The sequence below is a fragment of the Balaenoptera ricei genome, chromosome 14 (genome assembly GCF_028023285.1).
Source record: "Balaenoptera ricei isolate mBalRic1 chromosome 14, mBalRic1.hap2, whole genome shotgun sequence".
NCBI classification, from domain to species: domain Eukaryota; kingdom Metazoa; phylum Chordata; class Mammalia; order Artiodactyla; family Balaenopteridae; genus Balaenoptera; species Balaenoptera ricei.
The window spans coordinates 81268966-81294654 of NC_082652.1; the positions used below are offsets into that span (position 1 = coordinate 81268966).

General features: G+C 37.7%; 1 protein-coding gene across 1 annotated transcript in view; it reads left to right on the forward strand.

Moving 5' to 3' along the window:
• PHLPP1 (PH domain and leucine rich repeat protein phosphatase 1) overlaps window positions 1–25689 on the forward strand; it is a 213454-nt gene that overhangs the window by 169847 nt on the left and 17918 nt on the right. Inside the window, exons 10-13 of the mRNA XM_059894348.1 lie at window positions 1193–1348; window positions 11458–11658; window positions 14180–14342; window positions 24150–24280. Coding sequence (XP_059750331.1) covers window positions 1193–1348; window positions 11458–11658; window positions 14180–14342; window positions 24150–24280 — 651 coding nt within the window. The remainder of the gene's footprint in view (window positions 1–1192; window positions 1349–11457; window positions 11659–14179; window positions 14343–24149; window positions 24281–25689) is intronic.

The following is a 25689-nucleotide window of genomic DNA, read 5'->3' on the forward strand; positions in this document are numbered from 1 at the left end:
TACAGAGACTGGCCCCTGTGATAGCTGTGACTGAATGACAGTCCTGGACAGATTGTCTTGTCACATTAATATCTAAACCTGCAAAGTCAGGTATATCTTTAACGGGGGGGCCACGGTGTCACAGTGTTGAGACAGGTTGCTAGCATCTTTGTGAGCAAAGAATCTCGTTTTGATACTTAAAGTGAATAAAGTTACAGCTGTAATATAGAGTGATTTAAGAACTTTGGATGTCAGTGAGGTCAGAATGGTGGGAAACAGGAGGTGGGTGCGGAAGCCTCATTCTTTGACAGCAGTGTAAATGAGTTCTCATTCCAATGTGATCCGGATGCAAATTATAACATTTTCCCACAGTCCCCAGATTTCTATGTTTAACCCAGGACCTGCTTTATTCTCTACGACTGTTGAGGTCTTAAGTGATCATAAAGCAGATTTACATAAGATTAACACATATTCATCATTTGTTGCAGTTTTGATAACCCGTAAAAGAAAAACACAGTCAAGCTTCCCAATAGCTTGTTTGATGCTCAAAAGAAAATACTGCATTGAGTGAGTTATATTCTCTTTAGGAGGGAGTCTCTACTTTGGTCTAGGATTAAACCAAAGAGAAAATAGAAATATACAGATTTAGGGAAGTGAGGAAAGGGAGAAATAATTATTGTGAAATGCAACTGAGGAAAATGTAGCATTTTTTCAGTTGTCATTGGTAAAAGTTTAACTGGCCAAAAGAATCCTTACTGAAGGTTGACCTTGTAAGTAAAAATTGCTCAACTGTATTTATTCAGATTCTATTGTGGGTAAAACCCCCAGCGTTCCAGGGCGATACCAGATGTAATCCCTGCCTGGGGAAGCCTACAGCCTTTCACGGTTTGCCTTGTGAGTGTAACAAGACTAGGCTACTACCTTTGGTGTCTTCTATGAAACTCGTTTTCTTTTTCACTAAGTAGAGCTGCTTTGTTAAATATTCCTTTTCATAGATTTTCCCACCCTCTTTTTTTTTAAGTATGGAAAGTATCGAAATATGAACAGCTCCAACTTTGAGCTTATGTTAAAATGAATCTGCACTTGCTCTGAATGAATTTAGGTTTCTTAGAGAGATAATTTTAAGTCTTTTCCTACTCCTATTCATTTTGAAATCTTCATCCCAAATGAGCTCTCAGTAAGTTTCCTTCTGTCTTTGTCCCTGTTTGCACAGCTTATTTTGTAATCGTAGTCTCCGGAAACTACTGGCGGGACACAACCAGCTGACAAGGCTTCCCGAAAGGCTAGAAAGAACCTCAGTGGAGGTCTTGGATGTACAGCGCAACCAACTCCTGGAGCTGCCACCCAACCTCCTGATGAAGGCCGACAGGTAAAGCTGCTTGTTTGTTTTGGTTGTTCATCGACTTGTAAGATGCCCCCTAATTAGCATTCTATTCTTAGGTGATCTCAGACCCTTTAAAGTGGACTTTGTGACTATCTATCTGTCCTAGATTGATGAAGAAAATGGTATCGCCAGCCACTTCTGTCACCATTTTGTAGGAAATAGAGGCAGGAATATCCTAGAGAGTCTTTCTTAATTTCTCTGCTTCTTTAATTTTGATTCCTTAAGTGGGTTGAGTTGTGCATAAGCGTGAGCTGTGGAGGTGTCGGTATAAAACAAGGGTGGGAAGTTTGCTGCCTGGTCAAAACTTGTGCAGCCCGCTCTAGGCTTAGTGTAATTACCTTAGGATTCTCTGTTCTTGCTTTCACATATTTATGACTTTGGGTGACAGAGATAGATTTTCCTAGAGTTTTACTTTTTTTTTTTTTTTTTTACCAATTGTCTTATCTTTACCACAGGTTTACCCTTGCATTTAAACTATTTTCTTTTTGAACAAAGAGAATTTTTCTAAATAACTTGTTCACTAAGTATTTAAAGAAATTGTTCCCATCAACAGTGTAGGAGGGTTCCTTTCTAAGATGTTCAATAAATATTTGTTTAATGAAAGGTAAAAAATTTAAGGAATTTTAAATACTACCCTTGATCTTGGATTTGCATTTTTTTCTTTCTCTCCTTTTCCTTTTTCAAAAAAATCTTTTTATCAAGATGTAACTTACAGTCAAAAAGTGTACAACTCTTGAGCGTACTGCTCAGTGAACTTCTACATACATATGTACCCCATAACCATCACCCAGATCAAGAGAGAGAACATGTCCAGCATTCCTTTCCTTTTCCTTTTCTTCTGTTTCCCTCATTTAAAAAAAATTTATTCTCTGTACTTAATGTAAGTTACAATGAATTCCTACTGGTATAATTATTGAGAAATAATGGAATTGTGGGGAAATGGGATTGTTACATTGTAATTGACTGGTGCTATGTCATTCCCCTGACAAAAAGAACAATATTTCAAGATAAGTTAAAGAATTGTTCTCGCTTTTGCATTCATATCAAAGGACAATGCACAGCCTATGGGTAGCTCTAGACGTGTTTCTTTTATTTATTTATTTATTTATTTATTTATTTATTTATTTATTTATTTATTTATTTATGGCTGTGTTGGGTCTTCGTTTCTGTGCGAGGGCTTTCTCTAGTTGCGGCAAGTGGGGGCCACTCTTCATCGCGGTGCGCGGGCCTCTTACTATCGCGGCCTCTCTTGTTGCGGAGCACAGGCTCCAGACGCGCAGGCTCAGCAATTGTGGCTCACGGGCCCAGTTGGTCCGTGGCATGTGGGATCTTCCCAGACCAGGGCTCGAACCCGTGTCCCCTGCATTGGCAGGCAGACTCAACCACTGCACCACCAGGGAAGCCCCACGTGTTTCTTATTGTTATGAGTACTATAGGATTTGGTTTCTTCCCCTGCGGAGAATTCTATGTCATGTTGTATGTAGCCTTGTGTTTTCTTTCATAAGGCTAACTAACTAGGGAAAAATTGGGTGCAGTTTTATAATGAGAATCCACTTGTTCTCCTGGGGGATCTACATTGAATCGGTAGAAACCAAAAGGTAGATGGATTCGGGTTTTAGGAGTCTTTGAATGAGATAAAGCCATTTCTGAATCTGAGTCTTATAAGATCATGGCTAGTAGAGTAGGTAAATAGTGCTGGAACTCTCCAATAGATAATAATCATTCTTTATTCATTTCTGAGAATTTTATTTTAAAGGGGCACTTGAATATGTTTTTCATTCTCTAGAGGTGTCCCTAAGCAGTCATTGAGTCTCCCTGGTGCCAGCCAGATCTGACAATGTGTGCCTGAGGTCACTCACAGTGTGGTCCAGGAGACTGTGTGTTCATGTTCAGATGAGCAGTAGCGAGGGGCAACTTTAACTTAGATTGTTCCACAGGCAATTCCGCTGACTCCCAGGGTCGAGAACCGCTGCGTGGACTGTTGACTTTGTGGCCCTGCACAGGTTTTCCCATGTTGTCTATTCTGTACAGTCCCAGATGGAATCTGTATATTGGAAAAGGGGTGACTGTATGAACTAGAATATTTCTAGTCATGCAGTATGGAAAATTTAGGACCTGAATTGAGCCACTGAAAGGGAACATTGCTATCAAGGAGAGCAGAATAAGCTGAGCCTACAGTGTAAGCTAAAGGCATTTAGGCAGAAATACCCTAGTCTGAATAAATGGGCCTATCCAGAGCCAGCTGCATTTTGGAAAATAGGGGCTGGTGCGGGGGAAGTAGGCAGCCTTGGGAGGAGGGCAGGCCGTGCCAGATGCCCTTCCAGCACAGGGAAGTGCTGGAGTAAGGGGCTGAGTGAATTAGAAAGAGCAGGCATCCTGCTTTTATTTTATGAGAGAAAAGCAAATGACCAAAAGAGGCAGAAGTAAGAAACTTTTCCAAGAAGGCATATTCCAGTGCCTTTGTTTTCCAAGCAATGCAATAGCCCCATCTCCAGCCTTGTATAGCAACTGACGTTGTTGTCATGACTCTAAGTCAGAAAGGTTAAGAGGTTTGGTTCTCTTGGGCAGATAGGGTTATAAAGAGGGTGGGGTAAAGTCGATGAGATCTTTTTTGAACAACATTCTTGTATTATTTCACTCGTTGGAAGACAAGAAAAATAGAACTTTTTAAAATTGAAATGTAGTTGACTTTTACAATATTATATTAATTTAAGGTACACAACATAGTGATTTGATATTTTTATAGATTACACATCATACAAAGTTATGATAAAAATATTGACTATATTCCCTATGCTTTACCAAACTATTTACTGCTTCTTAAAGGGATAATACTTTTTCTATTTATCCCCTTTCCAAAACCTATATAACAGAGGTTTTCTCTATCTAATTAAAAAAAATTTTTTTAATTGAGGCATAATTTACATTCAGGAAAATGTAGAGCTACTGTATATTTGGTTTGATTAGTTTGAGGGGAAGGAATAAACTACTACTGACTATTGTGGGAGCAGGTCAACCTAGAAAACATGAAGCTTAAAATATTAAAAGAGGGTTTTTTAGGAAAGAATCTTCACAAGCTCTTAGCAGGTGGTTTCTGTTGTGATTTGTTTTCATTTACATGGTTCAGGATGGCCAATGTCTTACTGACCTTGTAAGTTTAAGTCACTGTGCTGGGTACTGCAGGGGATTGAAAAATGACTAACATCAGTATTACCCTCAAGGAGCTTACAACCTAATGCTGAGCTTAAAATAACTGCACAATAACCTGTAATAAAAGGTGGGGTTGAGAAGGTAAAGGAGAAGGAAAATGATAGGATTGGTTTTAATTTAGGCTCCTGGTATGAAGAACAGCACTTTGTTGTGTAATACAGAGCTTTGTGTTTGGCAGATAGCTCCAGGCAGTAATGAAACTGCTTCAATTCTCCTTCCATTCAGTTTGCTCCATAATACAAATCTTAAAAAATATATAGATGCTCACTTTTTCTTTCTTTTTTTTTTTTTTTGTGGTAGTAAATTATTGTTACCAGTTCTGTGTTTGGTTATATAACTGAGGAAAAGGCCTGAATACAAGTCTTCGTAAGTTAAAAATGGTTTCGTTTGTTCTCTAAGTAGAACTTGTGCTTGGAAGCTTCATGAGAACTGTCAGAAAAACATGTGTTATTGGACACAACAAAAGGCTGAACTTAAACTCTCTTTCTAAGGAGATTTCTTTAGCTCTGAATCTTTCTGCTAAAACACAGTGTCATGGTTTTGATTACATAATATTGTCTCTGAGATATTACAGCTTTAGAATGGTGTATTTTAATCTGCTTTACCTGGTAGCAGGTAACCAGATAAGAGAGGGGAATCTACTTTAAATTAGATGACTTTTAGTGATATTTTTATCTTCCTCTGAAAACTTCAGACTGATTTTATTAAAATTCTTATGACCTGAATCAACAATTTAAGTTTATGAGTTTACCCTCCATATTCTTCTTTGAGTTTTGTTTCTTTTGACTGGCAGCTCAAAAACTATAGACAGATGTAAAATATGTTAGACCATATTTGCTGAGAAGTTGACTGTGATTTTGTACCTTGTGGTCAGGGCAGGATTTGGTTCTGTGAGGGGAACTGGGAAGTATTCTAAACTGGATCCTACCCGCCTAGATCTCTCATCTTATCCCTTTTTGCTTAGAGTTGAGTATTTTCTTGATGGAAACCCCCAAAAGAGTTTCAGATAATCAGTTTTCATCAACAGATGGGCAAGAGTGGGAGTAGATATTCCCCATGGGTCACCAAGTTGGATGGATGAGGTACTGCCATCCTTCTGTCCTTTCTGAAACCTCGACAATGGCTGGTTCCCTGTCCATTTCACATATGCACTCTCATGTCGTGGCCAGAGAGCTGCTCCTGATGAGGTCAGTCACAATGGGCCCTTTAAAGGAGAGTTATAGATTCCTATTGTGGGTGGGGATTAGAGTCTGTTTTTATCCCTGGTTGGAACAGAACAAGGTATTTTCAGGGGATAGGAATGGGGAGAGTGTATGTACAAATGAAGTACATGGTAATTATTAAAATATCCCCAGAGTATTAGTCACATTACAGACCATAAGTTTTAGTGACTCAGACAGAATATGTGTAAATATCAAGGGGACTAAAAGGGAATAGAAAATTTGGGAGAGCGTGATCGATTAACCATGACAACTGGTGCCTTTTGGCAAAGATAGATATTTCTGGCATTTTGAAGAGCTAAGTTGCCTACACTATTTTTCCTAAGGGAAGAGAGCTATCTTGGGAAGTTCTGATGTTTTGAGAGCCGTAGTGAAATAAAATAGTGTTTCTCAGAGTGTTCAGAATCCCCTAGATTACTTACTAAACATGTAGATTTCTGGCCCTTATCTCAGTTCTACTGACTCAACTTGGCCAATCATCAGAATTCTTAATTCTATAGATTTTTGAAGACTTACGCTGACCTACTTAATAAGAATATCTGGGAGTTGAAGTTGAGAATCACATACCTTCTGGAACAAAGGCACAACATCACTTCTGTGTGTTTTTGCCAGAAGTGCATCACATTATTCTAAATTCTAATGATGATAAAACATCAAACAAATTTAAATTAAGACTGATTAGAGGAGACAAATGAGGCATGATAAGGAAATGGAATGTGCGATCCTAAATTGGATTCTGGACCAGATAGAGAACATCAGTGATATAATTGATGAAATTAGGATATCTCTAGATTAATTTATAGTGTTACATCAATGTTAACTAATTCTTAATTAATTATACTTAATTTTTAAAATTAATTCTTTTCGAGTTCTTGTTCAGCAGTTCATACATCTGTATAACCTTTGTTCCTTTGCTCTGTAGGCTTATGATCTTTACTGCCCAAGCCAGGCAGATTTTCAGATCTTTCAAAATAATAATGTGTGAGTTCTGTTAGGCTATACGTACGTGCTTTCTCTTCACATGCAATCCTCACTATTAGGTGATGTTGCTAGACAGTGAATAATAGGTGTCCTTTTTTCAAACTGATAAGTGAGGTGTAGTAATTTAGTGGGTTTCTACCAGCACTTTAAAAAATGGCATAGAAAATATCAGTGTAAGATAGAGTAAGGTTAAGAATTGTTTCAAGAAACTTTTCTTTCATTTACACATGTATATGTCGCATCTGTACTGGGTGGTCATGTAAAATGTATTTTGTACTCTTGGTTGCCATTAATGAAAAGTTTGAAAGCCCCTGCTTTAAGAGCTATCAGTCTTCTGAAGATATCAATAGATGAAATTGTCAAAAGCGTTGTGTTGTATGGACAAATGATAAGGAATTTAGAGCATTTTGTTTGGCACCTCTGGAAGATTTTGGGGGGCAGAAATCAGGGAGTTATATAAAAGTCAAAGAATTTTGCTGCGCTTAGGGTCTTAACCTTTTGCATTTTCAATAGACTTACAAGTCCCAGTACTGATCTGCAGAAAAATCATTTGAATGCAGAATGCCTGGTATGCCTGCAAATAGGTAGACCTGTTGTGGTACCAAATCCTGTGCTTTGTTTCAGGACAGAATTTGGCTGTAAAATTTAAGGGTGTGCTGGGAATTACTGAAAAACAAAAACAAAACAAAAAAACCTAGATTAGCTAGAACAGACGAACAGAATGTGCCAGGGAAGAAGAGAGTAATTGCTCAAGAAGCAAGAAGTGGATTTGTCTCACTGCTGTCATGGGCAACTTTCCAAATGCTTCAGGGCAGGAGTCGTATGTGAGTCTTTTCTCTACAACTTTTGCACTTTCTGCTAAGAAAAGTTTTTGAGTACTGTGCTATTTATTAAGTTATTTTAGGAATGGAGTTTGAAGCGCTGTGCACATGTGGTCTTCACACTACCCAGCAGGTGCCCTGCTTGACCTCCAGCTTTTTTGGAGAAGGCCTTTGAAAACGTCCTCAGGAAAGTTTTATCATTACTGTTTTTATCAGTTGAATTGTGTTAGGAAATAGTGGACTCTTTAAGATTGGTGAGATCTGGGTTTATTTCTGGCTCTGACACTAATTACTGTTTAACAACAGCCAGGTAATTTGACTTTTCTCAGCTTCAGTTTGTCTTCTGTGAAATATAAGGGGGGCATCTCTGGGATGTTGGGAGAATCAAGTGAAACAGGAAATAGGAAAGAGCTGTGGTCTCTAGAGAGCACTTTACAAATGAGAAAAAGTGATATGTTACTGCATTTCTCTAATGATTATAAGAGGGTTGCATAGTGAAGAGGGTTCTATGGATGAAACTCTCATGGCACATTAAACAAGTCTTTTATAGAGTTATTACAAAAATCTATAAGGGAGAAGCTTGAGGAAGTTCTCTCATATCGTATTGAGTTGAGACCAAACTCAGTGCTTTAGGAATTTAGTTTTGGGGAGGCTTTGAAAGCAGGGGGTGGGGTTATACACCATATTTATTGAGTAAAACCATTACCCATACTGGAGAAATTTTACAAAATTAAAGTAGTTGCTCATTCTGATGGAAATACAACACCCAGATTAAACCAACTTAATTTGCCTCCTGCTGAAACGTGCAATTGTGGGACAGGTATTTTATTTTTAAAAGGATGGGTATTGAATTTAATTTCTCAGAGACTATTATAATCAAAAATGTTTTTAGCCCAGTTGTTTGCTCTTTGACTGTTAACTAACACGATGATTCAATCAGGCTTTATTCAGTTCAAACTAAATCCTTTGGAACCAGCCCGTGTAGTTTCAACTTAGTTTCATGTCCTGGAAGGAGGGGTGCGGGATTCCCCCGCTCCCCCCAGTTTCCCATAAAGAGTATAAACTTCAATACTGGCAAATTTCAACAAGATGAGAGGACAAGTCTTTTTGGAAATCCCTCTCTTCCCTTCATCAGATGTTGTAAGGAGTTTTTAAAGTCCCTTTTGCAGTTTTCTAGATGAGCATTCACTAGTCAGTCTTTTTTCCTTTCAAAACAACATTCCCTCTTTTTCTGGCCTAAAAATACGCAAATATTCATGAGTTAATTTCTTTCTTTTCTTTTCATGTATCTATAACTACATATTTCCTAGAGAATTGTATTTTAATGAGATTGTCAGAGTTTCCCAGCCAACCCCATTCCAAGATGTTTTAGGGCAATACATTTTAATTTTTTCTAATTCTACACTGAAGAAATCTTAACAGGGTATTTAAGTCAGGTGATACAAATGGGACTCTTAAAAGTACTTTAAAGAACTATGGTGCTGGAAGGGGTTTCCTTCCTATGTCAAAACCATTTCAGAAACTGCATGAATGACCTTTATTTTCTTCTCTGTAGCACACACGACTATAATTTCCCATGACTATTTATGGTCTGTGCAGCCTTTTTCTTTTCTTTTTTTTTTTTTGTACAGCCTTTTTCTAACTTCCCCCCCCCCTTTTTTTTTTTTTTTTAATGTCAACGGAATACGTGTTTCTTTAATGGAAAATGTTCTATTTTGGGGAAGCTGCTTTTCCTTAGATAAGTAGTGGAGTTGGACTGTGTGTGTGTAAGTGTGTGGAGGTCGCAAGATTGGAGAGTATTAGCTTAGTGGACTGAGGGCTTGGGATGACAGTTTTGGTGATGACTCCCGAATACAAAGCTTTCTTTTTATCCAAGATTAAAAATAACTGTACCTGGTATTCCAGAGTCTTCCTATTTAAGGAAGATTTTATTCTTTTTTTACTAACATATGGTAAAATAGTCCTGAATTGAATGCTGAACATTTCAAACCTGGGTGGTTTTGAAACGAGAAACGCAGTTCATTAACAGGGTAGTTCTAGGTAAGGGGTGGGGGACAAGGCAGCTTTGACCTTGGTTACTATGGCAGGTGGGTCCTGTGGGCTGGACGCTCTCCATGCTCGGGTCCCTGCAGCTTCACTGTGGAGCACACGTGGTGGAGATCCACTGTGAAGCAGCAGGGTTGTCTGCCCGTGAGCCATGCACAGTTCCTGCTCTGTCCTTCTCTTCCCTTTCCAGTGATTTGGAACTGATCACAGCAAGGATTCTGTTTCAGTTCTCCAGCTTTGCATTTTGCATTTGTCTGTGTTTCACAGTAACTATGGAAGGAATTACAGTTTTTGACAGTTTTAGTTATCTCAGGTGTAAAAACATTCTTCATAGTTTAGCTATTGTTCACGCTATCATTTGGATAACTGGTAGCATATACATCTTGTTTTAATGTAAGTTTTATTGAAGTATAATATAGATACAGAAAAGGGACCATATCGTAAGCGTAGCACTCGATAAATTTTCTCAAAGTGAACACACTCATGTGACCAGCACTCAGATCAAGAACCAGAATGTTATCATATTGGAAAAATTAGAAGCTGTCTCCTAGACACTGCTTCCCTTCCCTGACTTCTAATACCATAGATAAGTTTTGCCTGATTTTGAACTCGATAATTATGGAATCATGCAGTGTATCCTCTGGTATCTGGCTTCTCTTACTCAATATTATATTTGTGAGATTCATCCTATTGATACATGTAGTTGTTCTTCATTTTCACTTCTACGTAGTATTACATTATTTTACTACAGAGTAAATTATCCCTTGCAGTTGTGAATATATGTCAGTAAAATATGGTTTGGGCATCATACTGAAAAAGACTTAGTCACTATGTGATTTAGTTGTATTGTGATCTAATGTCTAATTATTTTATTACTTTAAGAGCTCTTTTATTTTAAAATAGGCAATTGTTTTTCCCTTTCTTAAGACAGAATATTAATTTTATCTTATCACTATCCCTTCGACTCCCCACCAGCTATAAAATTAATCACTTTCTCTCACCTTTGTGCTTCCATAAAAATTGATTTCTCTTTGTAGTTAATACAGATAGCTACTGTGTTCATTATAGACAGTGGAGTCACATATCTATATGCCTGCCAAAGCCAAGACCTATCTTTTTTTTTTTTTAACTTTTTATTTTATATTGGAGTATAGCCAATTAACAATGTTGTGATAGTTTCAGGTGCACAGCAAAGCGACTCAGCCATACATGTAGATGTATCTGTTCTCCCCCAGACTCCCCTCCCATCCAGGCTGCCACATAACACTGAGCAGAGTTCCCTGTGCTATACAGTAGGTCCTTGTTGGTTATCCTTTTTAAATATAGTAGTGTGTACATTGTCAATCCCAAACTCCCTAATTATCCCTTCCCTTCATCCTTCCTCCCGGTAACCATAAGTTCATTCTCTAAGTCTGTGAGTCCGTTTCTATTTTGTAAATACGTTCATTTGTATCATTTCTCTTTAGATTCCGCATACAAGTGATATCATACGATATTTCTCTTTCTCTCTCTGACTTACTTCACTCAGTATGACAATCTCTAGGTCCATCCATGTTCCTGGAAATGGCATTATTTCATTCTTTTTTATGGCTGGGTAATATTCCATTGTATATATATGTACCACATCTTCTTTATCCATTCCTCTGTCGATGGACATTTAGGTTGCTTCCATGCCAAGACCTGTCTTTAAATTCATGTTTCTAAACCCAGTTTCTAATATGCCAGGTATCAATCAGAAAACTTCTAGGTTTGTTGAGGATTCTGGACTAGACCTGTGGCTTATCAGTGGGATTCTGTTGCATTTTTGTCATTGTAGCCTGAGATTCCTGAATGCATCTGCAAACAAACTGGAAACCCTTCCTCCAGCCACACTTTCTGAAGAGACAAACAGCGTCTTACAAGAGTTGTATTTGACGAATAACAACCTCACAGATAAATGTGTGCCCTTGTTAACAGGACACCCCCATCTGAAGATTCTTCACATGGCCTATAACCGACTTCAAAGTTTTCCAGCAAGGTAAAAGAAGATCACAAAGTGACATCCTTCATTGCATTTCTGAAAATGAATTCATAGATGGAAAGGCAAAAACTAACATGTTTATTTCCCAGATAATGTAAAGCTTGTTCCTACCGATTCTTATTCACAGTGTCTTTTATATAAGCCATTGTCAGCATTCCCCTAAAGAGAAATGTGTTCATTTTTCTAATATGAATGTATCCAAGGACCAAATTGCTAGAATGTTCTTATGATTTTGAAATAAGGCATGTCATCTAGCAGGTATATTTTTTCTTTTGCTTCCTTTTAACCAGTCAAATTAAAAAAAAAAAATTAACCTAGTATGGTGTGTGAGAATTAGAACGTAAACTAGGAACCTGAAGGTTCTCAGTTAGCTAATAGCTTTTGTATTTATGCTTATGGTATAAAAAGCAGTGGTGGCCTGTGCATTCATAGAAACTGACATTACAAATAATTTATGGCTCTTAGAAAATTCTACTTTTAAGTCTATTTTAATTTTAATTTCTAATTTTGGGGAGCAGTGGCATTGTATCTTGCTTTGAGTGAAGCTTTAACAAGTTAGGTCTTAGAACTCACGCCCACACATCAAAGAAGCAAACACTAGCCCCTCTGTTATTCTGCTGCTAACTGCGACTTAGCACTGGGCCAAAGCAAAATATGGGGACAGCCTTTCTCTGCTAGCATCAGGGATACCAGTCTGTTGAAACCCTTACTAAAGGAGGGAGGCCCAAATATGCATTGACTTCAAGTATTACTCTATTTTTGTAGTATACATTTATTTCTTTACTTTTTCCCCTCATTTTATGTTACTGATTAAACTTTTCTTTCTTTCTTTCTTTTTTTTCTTTTAATGTACTTTTCTTTTACTATGGAATGAGATGATATTTTTGGAAGAAAACATAGTAGTCACATAACAGTAATATCTCTGAAAGGGCTCATGGCCCTCATTTGATGGTGAATGACTAAGCCCAGCAGGAGAAATGATCATCAGCTCAAATTCTGAGGGTATCCCCCAGTGACCCATGCCAGTAGTAATCACCCTAACTACAGAGAATTTTTTTTGACCGCCTTCTTTCTATGTCGAGGGATAGAAACTTCTTTAACATATTTTCTTTCTTGGACCTGATGTCTATACTTTCAATCTTTTTTCGTGCCTGTTACTCATTGATTTTTCCACATTTCTTTTCACAATATGATGACAACATATTCAAATAATAATCTTACAAATTCAGGCTATCATAGATGGATTACTTCACAGTCTGTGCATACACTGTTGTTTGTAGCATATCCTAATACCGTGTTGAATGTTAATATATTAAAAGATCTGATTTCATAAGATAAAAACTTAGTTCTTGTATCTTCGGCGTATATTTATTTTCAAGTAAGCAAATAAGGTAACCTTTATTTTTGAGAGAAAACAGAAAAGCAATAAAGTGTTTCTTGCTAAATTTTTTAAAAGGTTTATTGTGACAAATGAAACCACAGCAAGGAGAGGAGATATCAGTATCTCTAAACTAAATGATTCAGATTGTAAGTTTGAGTTGCACTCACTGGGAATTCTGTACTTGTTAGATTCCACCTTCACAAGTGGTGGAAAAAGGGCCAGAGGAGTGATAGATGCATTATAGGTTTGTAGAGGCAGAGGGTTTTTTCCCTCCAGATTTACAGAAAATATAAGAAACCCTAATTCTGGAGTTTTTCTTTATTTGGTTACTGTAATTATTGATTAATGTAATTAAATAGTAATTCTACATTATAGGTTAAGATTGAACAATAAAAGACATTCTTAAACAAAAGTGTTCAATTATATTAGGACTTGTTATTAAGGTAAGATCAGAAAGGTTCTTTCTTTGTTTAGCAGGAGTTGAGAGAAATTTCTTTTGGGTACAGATTGACTTTGGGCATTGCCAGGAGGTCGAGAGATGATCCAGATGACCTTTCAGCATCCTACTCCTCATGACCACCTTGTTATCACAAGTGATGTCCAAGGAATTTGGGGAGTGGGGTTTCAGGAGAAAGCATATTTTCATATAAACCATACCCTTTTCTACTCTATATATTCCCTTGAGGTTTCAGTGCCAATACAAAGAAATCATACTCTCACACTAAGCTCTTTTAAAGCACATAGATTCGATTAATGCTAACTTTTGACCCATTTGAGTAGGATTTTCACTGGAGTTCAGACTAAGCTACATAGTAAAGTGATTGTTGTCAGGATAACGTAATTCACACACAGAGTTTTCATAGGAAAAGGACGTCCATTTTTCTTCTTGTTGCCAATTCAGAGAGCTGAAGTTAAGAGTTTCCGTTTTATAGTAAGAGAGGAGGTATCAAAATACTTTGATACTCAAAAACAGTAGTGAAAAACTTGTCTGTTAAAATGACTAGTGCAAGTGAATCTTTAAAGAATCTTCAGAGTCATAGTAAATTACCTTTTGGTTCTCATTATCTATTATTTTCTTTCTAAATTTCCTTATAATTATTTTGTGACCTGCCCACCCTTGGATTTTCTCTTTTTTAGTAAAATGGCAAAGCTGGAGGAACTTGAAGAAATTGACATCAGTGGGAATAAACTGAAGGCCGTCCCGACAACTATCATGAATTGCAGGCGCATGCACACGGCGATTGCTCACTCCAATTGCATCGAAGTCTTTCCTGAAGTTATGCAGCTCCCAGAAATCAAGGTACGTGGGTCGATTCCATAAACTCCAAGCTTCAAGTCCACAAAGAGACTTGTTTTCTCTAATTCATCAGTTCAGGATGTTCGCACCCTTGTTGGATTTCCTCAGAATGAAGACTTCTCTGTTGTCCTTGCTCCATCCTTCCTCACCACTGGGCTACACCTCTGAGTCGGCAGAGGGAAAAAAAAAACAGTAATCAAAAAACACTGGACTAGGAGTAGGGAAAATTGTATTCTGAGCTCTGTCCCTAACTAGCCACATAGCCACCTAACTCTTTCCCATCTGTCTAACAATGCTTGTCCTGCTTATTTCCAGGGTGGTTATGAGACTCAGAGACTGCATCAGGTTTGATAGCAGTTTGAAATAGTTAACAGTACCTCTGCACACCCCTCCCCCCAACTCCCCTAATTAAATAGCATCCACCACCCCAGCACCCAATTAGTAATAATTCCCTATATAGATGTATCTCATTACTGTTACCATTACCAAACATTCACTTCAATTTAATGAAACCTGACAGAGCAGATAGTATTCCCATTTGGTAGGTGAGGAAACTGAGGTGCTGAAAAGGAAGTGGTTTCTATAAACTGAAGACGGCAAATTGGTGGCAGAGACATTCTGCAGTTCCTGGCTCCTGACTCAGGGCAGTTTCATCGGGCGAAACCAGTTCGCTAGAATGAAAGCCATCTAACAACTTTTTATTCTTTTTTTTTTTTTTTTGGAGCAAAGAGTAAGAAGTTCTTTCATCTTGCATTTTAGCATTTCTGATTATTAGTTTTGTGCTTAATAAAAAATAATTCTGGTTATAGACTAGGAGCATATTCTAATCTCCTAAAAAGGAACAAAAGTCATCCTATTTGAAGACACTTTGAATAGCATGAATAAGTTTTCACCACAGGAGTTTTTGTACATTTACATGGTTGAGGTGTGTACAAGCCATTTGATAAGTGTGTGCATGTGTGTGTGTGTGCTTAAGCCATGAGATATTTTACTGTGAGCGCACTGTCACCTCATACCTGACTGTGGCGTTTTAGAACACTTACTGTTAACTCGCAGAAATATTTCATTTTTACTTTATATACCTTTTACAGTAGGTAAGAGGTGGGGCTCTGAAGGAAGACAGATCTAGAGGTGGATCCCAACTAAGAGCTGCTTAATCGCTCCGTTTCCTCATATGTAAAATGAGGGAAAGAACAGTGCTTCCTTTACAGTATTGCTGTGAGGATGAAATAAAATAATACGTGTAAAGCATTTGAAATAGAAGTGGCACCTGGTAAGAACTCTGTAAATATTAACTATAATTAGTTACAAGGCCTCGATAGGGTTCAACTCTGATGTCGATTATATGGAGCAACTGTTTTGGCTGATGATCAACAAAATCCAGGAAATCTGTCACTTAAGCAAATACTTCTTTGCTTCTATCCCAGGAACAATGTTGACAGCTAAGCTTTCCAGGGGCTGCTCCACTGCCCATTACTCGATGGGGGTTGTGGTGTCTGTCACGGGGCCTCATCAAACAGGTCTCTGTGCACCGAGGTCTCAAGATTAACCTCCTGTTTGCTGGTCTTACTTTCTGCACCTGTCTTTTAATGTTATATAACTCTGAATTGTAGATTCTTTTTTTTTTTTTTAAGTATCTGGTTTAAAATACAGATACAGATAGACATTTAAACTTTTCAAGTTTTGACTAAATTTTGCAAAATACGAATGTTACTCTATGAAAGCAGATCTTCTCTTAGACCCTTGCTTGGATTCCTGGATTCTAAAATTGGTGCCCTCGTGTTTCCATTTAATTCCTTCCCCTGTTGTCTTCTCCTGTACCCTGCTTTACAGCTCCTTTTAAAATTTTACTTTTGGTATTACTTTTTTTTTTTTTTCCTACAGTTTTTCTTCTTTTGTTCTTTGATTTTTAACCCCAGATATTGTATCTTAGCATTTTCCTTATGTTAAAAATGTCCAGTGTTTCTGACCCAGCTCTTCCATTACCAAGAGATATTTTGTTGCTGGGGTTTTATTTGGGGGGGCGGTGGTGGTGAGCAGTATCAAGTCTCCTTTATGTACAAAATACAAACTTTGCAGCCCTGGACAGATAGTGTTATTAAAAAAGTAGTAGTTAATATTGTTTGAGAACTCTGAACTGATATTTTAGTGTTATTTCATATGAGAATATTTTCAGTTGCTATATAAGTATTTATGCAGATTTAAACCATCCAAGGACTTCCCTGGCGGTCCAGTGGTTGAGACTTCGTGCTTGCAATGCGGGGGGCGTGGGTTCGATCCCTGGTTGGGGAACTAAGATTCCACATGCCGTGCAGTGTGGCCAAAAATAAATAAATAAATAAACCATCCAAAAGAAAATTCCTGGTAAAAATATTTGCTGTAAACAGATGATAAAATACCTATGAGAGTCTTCACTGCAAACTGAGCCCTAAAGCATGTTTCTAATGGAAAAGAAATCATTTTTTTCCTAAGTTGAAATACTCCAGCTGCTATTAAAATATTATCATTGAGTTAATAATCCTAGATTGTATTCTTATTGCTTCTTGAAAATAAAGTACAATAATTATAAAGTATTTCATAGAAGGTATGAAGATCATTGCAATTATAAACATTAACAGATAATTTAAAGAGGGTTAATATCCTGGTATATTTAGCGAGTTCTCTGTGAGCCGTCTCATCTGTTAAGACATTAAAGAAAAGTGCTTGTTCACTGCTTTGTTACCAAAGCTTTAAAACCAATTATCATTTAAAGGGTAAACAAGTTTTCCTACTAAAATATATATGCTAAAATGTAGTTTTTTATTTTACTTTTTTTTTTTTTAATGTAGTTTTTTAAACTTGTAAAATCAGGCCATTATTCATGTACCCCTAAATCAGAGACTATATGCATCCCCTATTCTTGGATAAAATTTAGGTCTGGCCTTTTCTCATCTTGGTGCATTTGGTGAGATCTGTTAAAGTGATCATCAGGCATCAAATTCTGTACTTGGGCAGGAAGGTCATATAAATTCGTAGGAAAAACAGTATATTTTTTAGAGCTTTTCGATGAGCTTAAGTGCACCCAAAGTCCTAGTAGTTTGGTTCCTTAGTATTGATATTATTGTCTTCACCTTTGTTTAGCACCTTCAAATTAGTCTTCCAAACCCCGCCACCAGTCCTGTGTTCCTGGAGCAGGTCATGTTCTGTTCTGATTCTAAAATAGACAGGCCTCCCTCTGGGTATAGATCAGCTCTCAGTCAGCTAGAGAGGAAAACTTAATCCTAGAGTCACCACATAAGCCAGACTTGGCTTGGCTGGTCCCAGGCCGAGGTCCTTAGGTAGGCTGCTAGAGCTGATGAACCTAAAAAGCAGGGTGGCCGCGGGTGTGGCACTCGGTTTCTCTTCCTCAGGGGCCCTTCGCCGAACCACATGGCAGTCACATTGATAATACAGGAGTTTTGCAACAACACCAAAGCTTTTAGTTGAGTTACTTCCAATTGGGGACATAGTCCTACCTTTTTTGAAGTGTAGTTTAAGCAGATGAAATAAATGTGTGACACATACAATGAATGAAATTTGAAATTTAAACACCATATATCAGCAACTTTTGTCAAATTTTCCATTTCCCTGTGGTGTCCTGATTCTGATTACTGGGTGAACAGCATCTTTTAAAATGTTTTAAATTCTCTTCAGAAGGTTATTTTCATGTTTGTGCTATGCAGTAATAAACCACTTGGATAATTTGAGTGACTTCATCTTTAGGACTATTATTTCACTTCATGGAGTATGAAGTATTTTTAATATGCCACACTCTTGAGAACAATGGCTACAGGAAGTTGAATTTCCCTTGGAATCAAGCCATGTTGTTGTTTCTAAAGTGAGACGAGAGCGAGAGAACCAGCTCAATCATAGAACACAAAGAACATGGGGAAACGGCTAGGTCAGAATGGATGAAAGAAAAGGCATTAATTCGTTGGAAAGTAGGATAATGGAAATAAAGACAGATCAGGGACCAGTTAGATGTCAGTTTGGTAGAGTAGTTGACCTACTAGACTTAAAAGGTCATCTAGGAACTGCAGTATCCAAAAACCAGGAAGCAGGAGCAATTGTCATTATGGTCCTGGAATCTGGGTAATGGTTATTTAGGAATTCTTCTAACATTTGGGGAATGTGGCATCCATTCCTGTTTGGGACAAGAGCTAAGGAAAAAGGAATGAAGCAGTGTCTACCAGGACATGGCCATTTAAGCCACTTTTCTCCCTGCCTCACTAGCAACTCACCAGCAGGAAGCTAGGACTGCATAGTCTCTGTCTTTCAAAGTTGGGATAATATATTAACTCAGACTAATTTGTTTGTTTTTTTAGCTCTAGTTTTAAAAATTATTTCAGCAGCCCTTTTAAACACAAAGCCATGCCTTTTACAATGAAATACTGCGTGCATCTTATGAAGTGGGTTATGTGTACATACAGATAAACAACTGGTCCTCTGTGAGCTCGTGCATTTTGAAAGTATCCCTTTAGAGATGCTCCTGAAGAAAGGAGCACTTGTGACCATGAGTCCTCAAAGCAGTTGGCTGTGAAGTGGTCACTATCCTGCTCTTCAAAGTCTTCTATCGGTAAGGAAAAAGAGAAGTGAGCTCATATGCCCCCAAATCTGGAATACAGCCTGGAAGCATCTATAAATTTCTTTGAAGTCTCCTTTTTGATCTAAAATTACATGCTAATTTTGTGTTCTACTTTTTACCATTTCTTTTAGTTTTAATGTCACAGTAAAGGCTCTTCCTCTCCATAATCTTTGAGTAACACTGAAGCCCCCAGAAGCATGGGCCAGGTGTCCTGTAACTTTGTGATACACCACTGAGTCTTCCCAAGGGCACACATAACCAATTTTATGAGGTAATGATTAAAGGAATTTCTTAGTTTTTAAAGGATGCATTTTCTTAAAGTCAGATTTTATAAATAATTTATTTTGGTGTTTAAGGGAATTCGCTATTTGGAGGAATGGAATACTATTTGATGGATCGAGGATTTTTTTAAAACAAAGTTTTACCCTGATTGTCATTTTTGTCAAGTAGTTGCCAATAAGGTTTCCTAAATCTAAAATCCAGTTGAGAAAAATCACAGGTACTGTATATAAATTTAAAAGGAAGAGTCTGTACAAATTAAAGTTCTTCTTTTGCAGCTTCCTGAAAGGTGGGGAGGTTTAAACAATATACATTCCTGAATAATTATAGACAAATACACTATGACATAGAAAAACCGAACTTCAACCTTGGCTCTAGGGTCTGTGTTTAAAGTAAAAGGTTCAGACTGGCTCTCTTAGTTAATAGGTTTACTCAGATGTGTGAACATCCTACAGTGATGATGACTTAGCCTTTTGCAACATCAAGAATATGTAGTAGTTTAAGTGTTAAAAGAGAATTTGACTTAAAGTTATATAATGAGAAATACTACACATGTGTGTACATGTATTTTACTCTAAAGCTAAAAGTTCGGGTTCCTATAGAACTCTGAGAGAGGGAGGTGGTATAGACGACTTCAGCGTGAGACACAATCTGTAGTTCACCGTTTGGCCCCTACCTGCCTCTCCAGCCTCATCTCCTGCTCTCGGGCCCGACCACCTCCAACCACACCAACCACTCTTGCTTCGTGTCCTGGTATACAGTGCGTCACTCTGTCTCCTGCCTGGTGCACGTGCTGTCAGCGCTTGCTAGATGCCCTCCTGTTCCCATCTGCCTCTTTATCTTTAATTTGGATTCTTCACAAAAATCCTCCCCTGGAAAGCCCTCTCTGTGGTCTCAGTAGCTGCCCCTTCACTGTCACAGCCACGCACACTTGTACACATCGTTGATCATAGCAGCTGGAGGTAGGTAGTGGTGTTTATTTCCCCCTTTAGCCTGGGAGTTCCTCGGGGTGGGGACTGTGTCTGCCATCTCTCGAGGTCCCTGATGTCTGGCTTATTGTCTGCCATTTAGTAGATGCTAAATAAATGTTATTTTGATTGAATACTTGGATGTATTTGCTTCTTTTGACTTCAAAATGGAAATTAGTGAACCTGTTCGGAGAGGGAACATGTTATACATCAGCGGCTTTCACCTTGTGAGGACTAGGGAGTGTAGAAGGTGAGTGGGAGCCCCACCATTTGGAGCTGTCAGAGCTGTTGAGCAGCACGGGTGAGGTGGGGCACTAGCTGTGGTCTGAAGAAGGAAGAAGCAAGGGGGTTGCAGAACCTCAGAGCTCACTAGCTCTGTTAAGTTGCTGATTCAGGGCAGCACAGGCAATTATTTGGCAGATAATGAATAATACACTGCTGTGAAAATTGATATGTTTATTTCTTTAGTAATGTTTTGTGAGGAATCATCATAATTAAGATATTGCAACCTTTGTGATAATTACACTTGAACTATACATCACATTGTATTCCCTTTTCTTTAAGATACACTGATTATTTTCCTATACTCATATCTAATTGTATTAGCAGTCATTTCCTCTAAATCATGAGTTCCTTCTCAACTATGAGTTATCTCACTTTTTCTGAGGGTTGGATAATTCTGTTTTGAGTATTCTTACCAGAGTTTTGCATTATAGCAGAGTGATTTTTCTTACCTATGTCCTAGAATGGGCCTGAAAGAGGGGATGATAACGTTTTAGATTCAATATTCTATTTCACAATGTATTTCCAAGAAAATTTTAGTGCACTAAATATAAATACATACATTAAACAACATAGAATATGTGAGTACTATTTTTTTCCTCAGGTCTCACTTCCAAATTTTCTATTTTCTTGGTGGTCGCTGTTACAATTATTCAGTCAACAAGTGTTTGTTGAGGACTATTAAAAGAATAGGAGATAGTACTTGTAAGTAAAGCACTCACTATCTGCGTTAACACCAGTAGATTGGCACCAAGTACCAGTGTCCTGTAATTTTTAGGAATAAACCTCCTTCAGTGTGCAGAACTATATAAAGGTGTTTCTTTGCTTATCTGCCCTTAAAGAAAAGAGTTTCCTTCTCATGCAGAAACAATAGCATTTAAAAACGTTATCAATTGCTTTGCAGTGCTACTTATTCTAGACTGAATTTAACCTAAACATGTGTATCTCAGTTCCCATCCTAAGAAATTTAATTACTGAAGAACCTTCTTATAAGATCGATTCATTTATTCATTCAACAAATAATTGTTTACCAAGTGCCAGGCAATCGATTGTTTATTTGTTCCTAATTTCGGTGAAGGCATCTATCGAGCCTCTATTCTTTGCAGTGCACTGCACTTCCGATATAGGAGGAGAAGAAGCAGTCCCTTCTCTCTAGGAGCTCGTGGTCTAGTGAAAGAAATAAATAAGCAGATACTTATAACAGGGGACATCTAATTGAAACGGGCACTGTAGTGGAATTGAGTGACATTGTAGTGGCGTTGAGTCTTAAAAGAATAAGGCAGATTACCAGGTAGAAGGCAAGGATAGCTTGAAGAGTTCCATTCACAGAGAATAGCATGTGCAAAGGCACAGACAAATGAGAACATGACACATGCAAGAGTTAACTTTGACACAGCTGAATATAGAGTGTGAGGAAGCAGGTGGTGAAAGGTGGGGTGAAGGCCTTAGTTGACATGCTGAGCACTTTGGTGGCAGATTGAAGGGTAGTAGGGAGCAACAGAAAGACTGAAGCTGGAGTGTGATGTGATAGAACAAACCACATCAGAGAATCACCCTGACAGCATTGTGGGGAATGCATCAGAGGGAAGTGAGACTGAAAGCAAAGTTCCGATGCCATCGTAATCCTCCAGGGGAAACGTGATGTGGGTCAGAACAGGACTGCGGGACCTGACTGCCATGAATTAAAGACTTGGTGACGAAATGGGCCTGGGCGGGGGTAGTGCGTAAGCACCATCTCTTAAGATCTGCGTTACCATCGCCAACATTATCTTTATAAGTGAATACCCTATTGAACTCATAATTTGATAATTTAAAGAATGAGCAATTTTACGTCTACAGAACTGTGAAAGTTTAAATCTTTAGAGGTAACATTAGAAAACATTGCTCACCAATTTCAAAAAATTCAGTAATGTTCTAAAATGTCTTTACTCTTTCCCCGTAATGCATGCTCTGACCTCTGAATTCGTTTGTGTCAACCACTTTCGTTCTGTGTTGCCCACACCTGTCAGTCCTTAAGCTCATGTTTCATCACCACCAGGATACTGTATTGACACCATGTGTTGTTTTATCTGTACTGATGTATACTGACCATACTGCCAGAATAGCCCACACTACCAGTATTATCAGTGTTTCATTAAAGTCCAGTTGGCTATTCACGCAACCATTATTTATATTTGGAAAAACAAAAAAAGGAGATGACCATGTCCCTGTTGTTAACGTTTAGGTTAAGTGAATTCTTGTACTTCTGTTGAAAGTATTAAGACTATAAAAGGTGTTGGGAGTGAAGATATAGAATAAGTGAAATGTAATGGAATTGTACCTACATTTATGGGTTTTAAAAGTTTTTTTATATTAATAATAAGGCTAAAAGAAACAAAAATAGAATTCTAACACTGGTTGTGTTCAGGTGTTAAATTTAACGGTAAGTTTTCTAATCTCTGTCCAACTTTTTATAATGTGGTTATAATGCTCTCATAATAAAAAAAAAATTATAGTGTATCATTGGTACTGTTTCAGAGCAAGAGTATGAAACAATTTGTGTGGAAACATTGTATTGTTTGAATTCACCTGAGGATATATTTCTCCAAAAATAGAGGTTTTCATTTTACCCAGTCTCTACCCCTCCCCAATCCATAACAGATTTAAGTTCTTTAAAAAATTTTCCAGATAAAGATGAATTTGTCCACTTTAAGACTGAAATTCTTGGATACAATTTGCCTTTCAGTCCACCTTAAGATTTTTAATATGCTCTTTAGGCATTTAAAAACATTATAATAAGGCACCAGCTCAAGCCAGATAATTGAATGCTTTCTCCCCATTCTGCCAAATTGTTGGTTACACATTCTCTTATCAGAAAAATTGCCAACTGTTCTCTCTTGTGCATGTGATCCTTCTTCTACTCTGGTCCCCGCTCCCATAACGGAAATGCAGCACCTCGTTTTGGGACTTAGCTCATTTAAGCCTTACATTTTGCAAGAAAGGTGGTGTTATTCCCATTCACAGATAACACATAAGTTTTGTTCTAATCGGTATGCTGAACCTTTTTGTGGCAGTTTCCCAAGTGAGATTAGGCAGGGCTGTTGGAGAGTCCAGGTATTGGATACCTGGGGTGCAGGATCTGTATTTGGCTCCTGCCTTTTTCCCGTGCATGTAGTAGGCAGGCCCACCCGCTAGTCTTTCGCCACTTTCTTATTTAGCTTCTTTTGAATTATCTTCCCATTTGAATATTCGTTCTCTGCCTTCTCCTCATTTTGCGTGCTTTTTGGTTTGTTTTAAAAACCAAAGACAAGCCCTTTAAAGTTCCATCTTGATGTTGTAACTGTAACCCTCATGGCCACAGCAAGTGCGGAGATATTGTGAACAATGTGAGTGAGACACTATCTTTAGGCTTTTTCAGTTAATGCTTAATTTTTAAATGTAGAGATGATGTAAAAGGATGAAGCTGGGGAGTATGAAGAACATGGAATTTGTGTTATTCAAAGAAAGTAAAATTTTAATTACATTTAGCAAAGTCTGTTTTAAATGTTTATGGCAGAATAGCAGACCAACGTAGTTTCTGCATTTGGCCGTCATAGTACAATGAACGGTCACACTGATATTCCTGCAACGAGTAGGGGCATAGAACTACCTGAACAACTTCTCCAGGCCATCTCCTCGTGTTTCCACTTGTTCCTTCAGTGCGTGGACCTGAGCTGTAATGAGCTAAGCGAAGTCACTTTACCAGAAAACCTGCCTCCAAAACTGCAAGAACTAGACCTGACTGGAAACCCCCGACTTGCCCTCGATCACAAAACCCTGGAGCTGCTGAAGTAAGTATTTTGTGAAGTGCTGCAGCCCCATCGCTATTCACTGAAAATTACATTTATCACTTAATCAAAACATTAAATGGAATATGAAGCATCTGTTGACTTATTAGGTCTATCTACACACATTTGAAGTGAAGTGATTTGTGAGTCTGTAGTTCACTAAAATGGACGAATGACCAAAAAAATTTTCAAATAATTGGATACTCGTATCCTTTCAGAAAGTTTTTGAGAAAGTGTCCAGACAAAAAGAGATGAGAATAATGAAACCAAAGAGGAAAAGGGGATTTAAAGACACAGGAGAGAGCAGTGAACAACCAAGAAATAAATATACATCTCATTTATGAATAATATGGTGTGATGCTTAATGCAAATGTTACAAAGGGATTTTGCAAGAGATTCATAATGTGGGGTAAATGAACAATTTGGAACTAAAATTCAGGTTGTTTAAACAAAACTGGGAGAGTAGGGTAGTTAGATCTTGCTAAGTTGTCTTCCTGTTTTGGGAAGAGAGTTCATTGGTACTGTCTCATGTTTTCTGTTGATGGAGAATAACAGGTTGGAGTTCACTATGTAAAACATGAAAGTTAACCTTGTTAGAAAAGATGTCTTTATAACTGTTCATCACAGAACTCTAGATATCAATAAAATTAAATTATGCTTCACATAATAAATATTATACAGCTACTAAAAACAATGATGTGGAGTTATATTACTAACTTGAAAGATCTCTGCATATGACGTTAGGTGAAAAGGAAGTTTACAAAGAAATTTGTATAGTGTAATCCCGCTTTTTGTAACATAAATTTGTGTGCATTTGAGTATGTGTGCGTGTGTGTGCACATGCACAACTAGAAAATTCCTAAAAGGATATAAAACAAAATGTTAAAATGATGCTGTTCTCTGTATAATATAATTATGGATGGTCTTTACTTTCTTCTTTAAATTTTTCTGAATTTTCAGAATTTTTTGCAGTGTATCTTAAAGTAACAGTCCTAGACATCGACACACATTAGACATTGTGTATGCCATCTGTGCTTAAACCCTGTTGTAATATCTGTTGCTGAAAGTCATCTTCCAATATCTTAGAGAAAACTGAAAAGGAGAAGAATTTTGAAAAGAAGAGTAATATTGGTGGTCCATTATTATTATCCTAGGCTTTAGTACATATCAAAATTTGAAAATCACCTAAGGTGATTCCTGGTTGGAATTGGCTTAATTAGTGCCTGTTCGTTGATATTTTAAGTGCTTAATGAGAAAATTGATTTAGTTGAAGAATATTGCCTAAGTACAGTGTCCTCGGGAAGCCACAGGGACCCAGGCTCTCTCCACTGTGTATCAGTATGTAAAGCCTTGGCCCAAATCCCTCAGTGTGTCCAGACCTTAGTTTTCTCATCTCTTAGGGAGGATGGCCT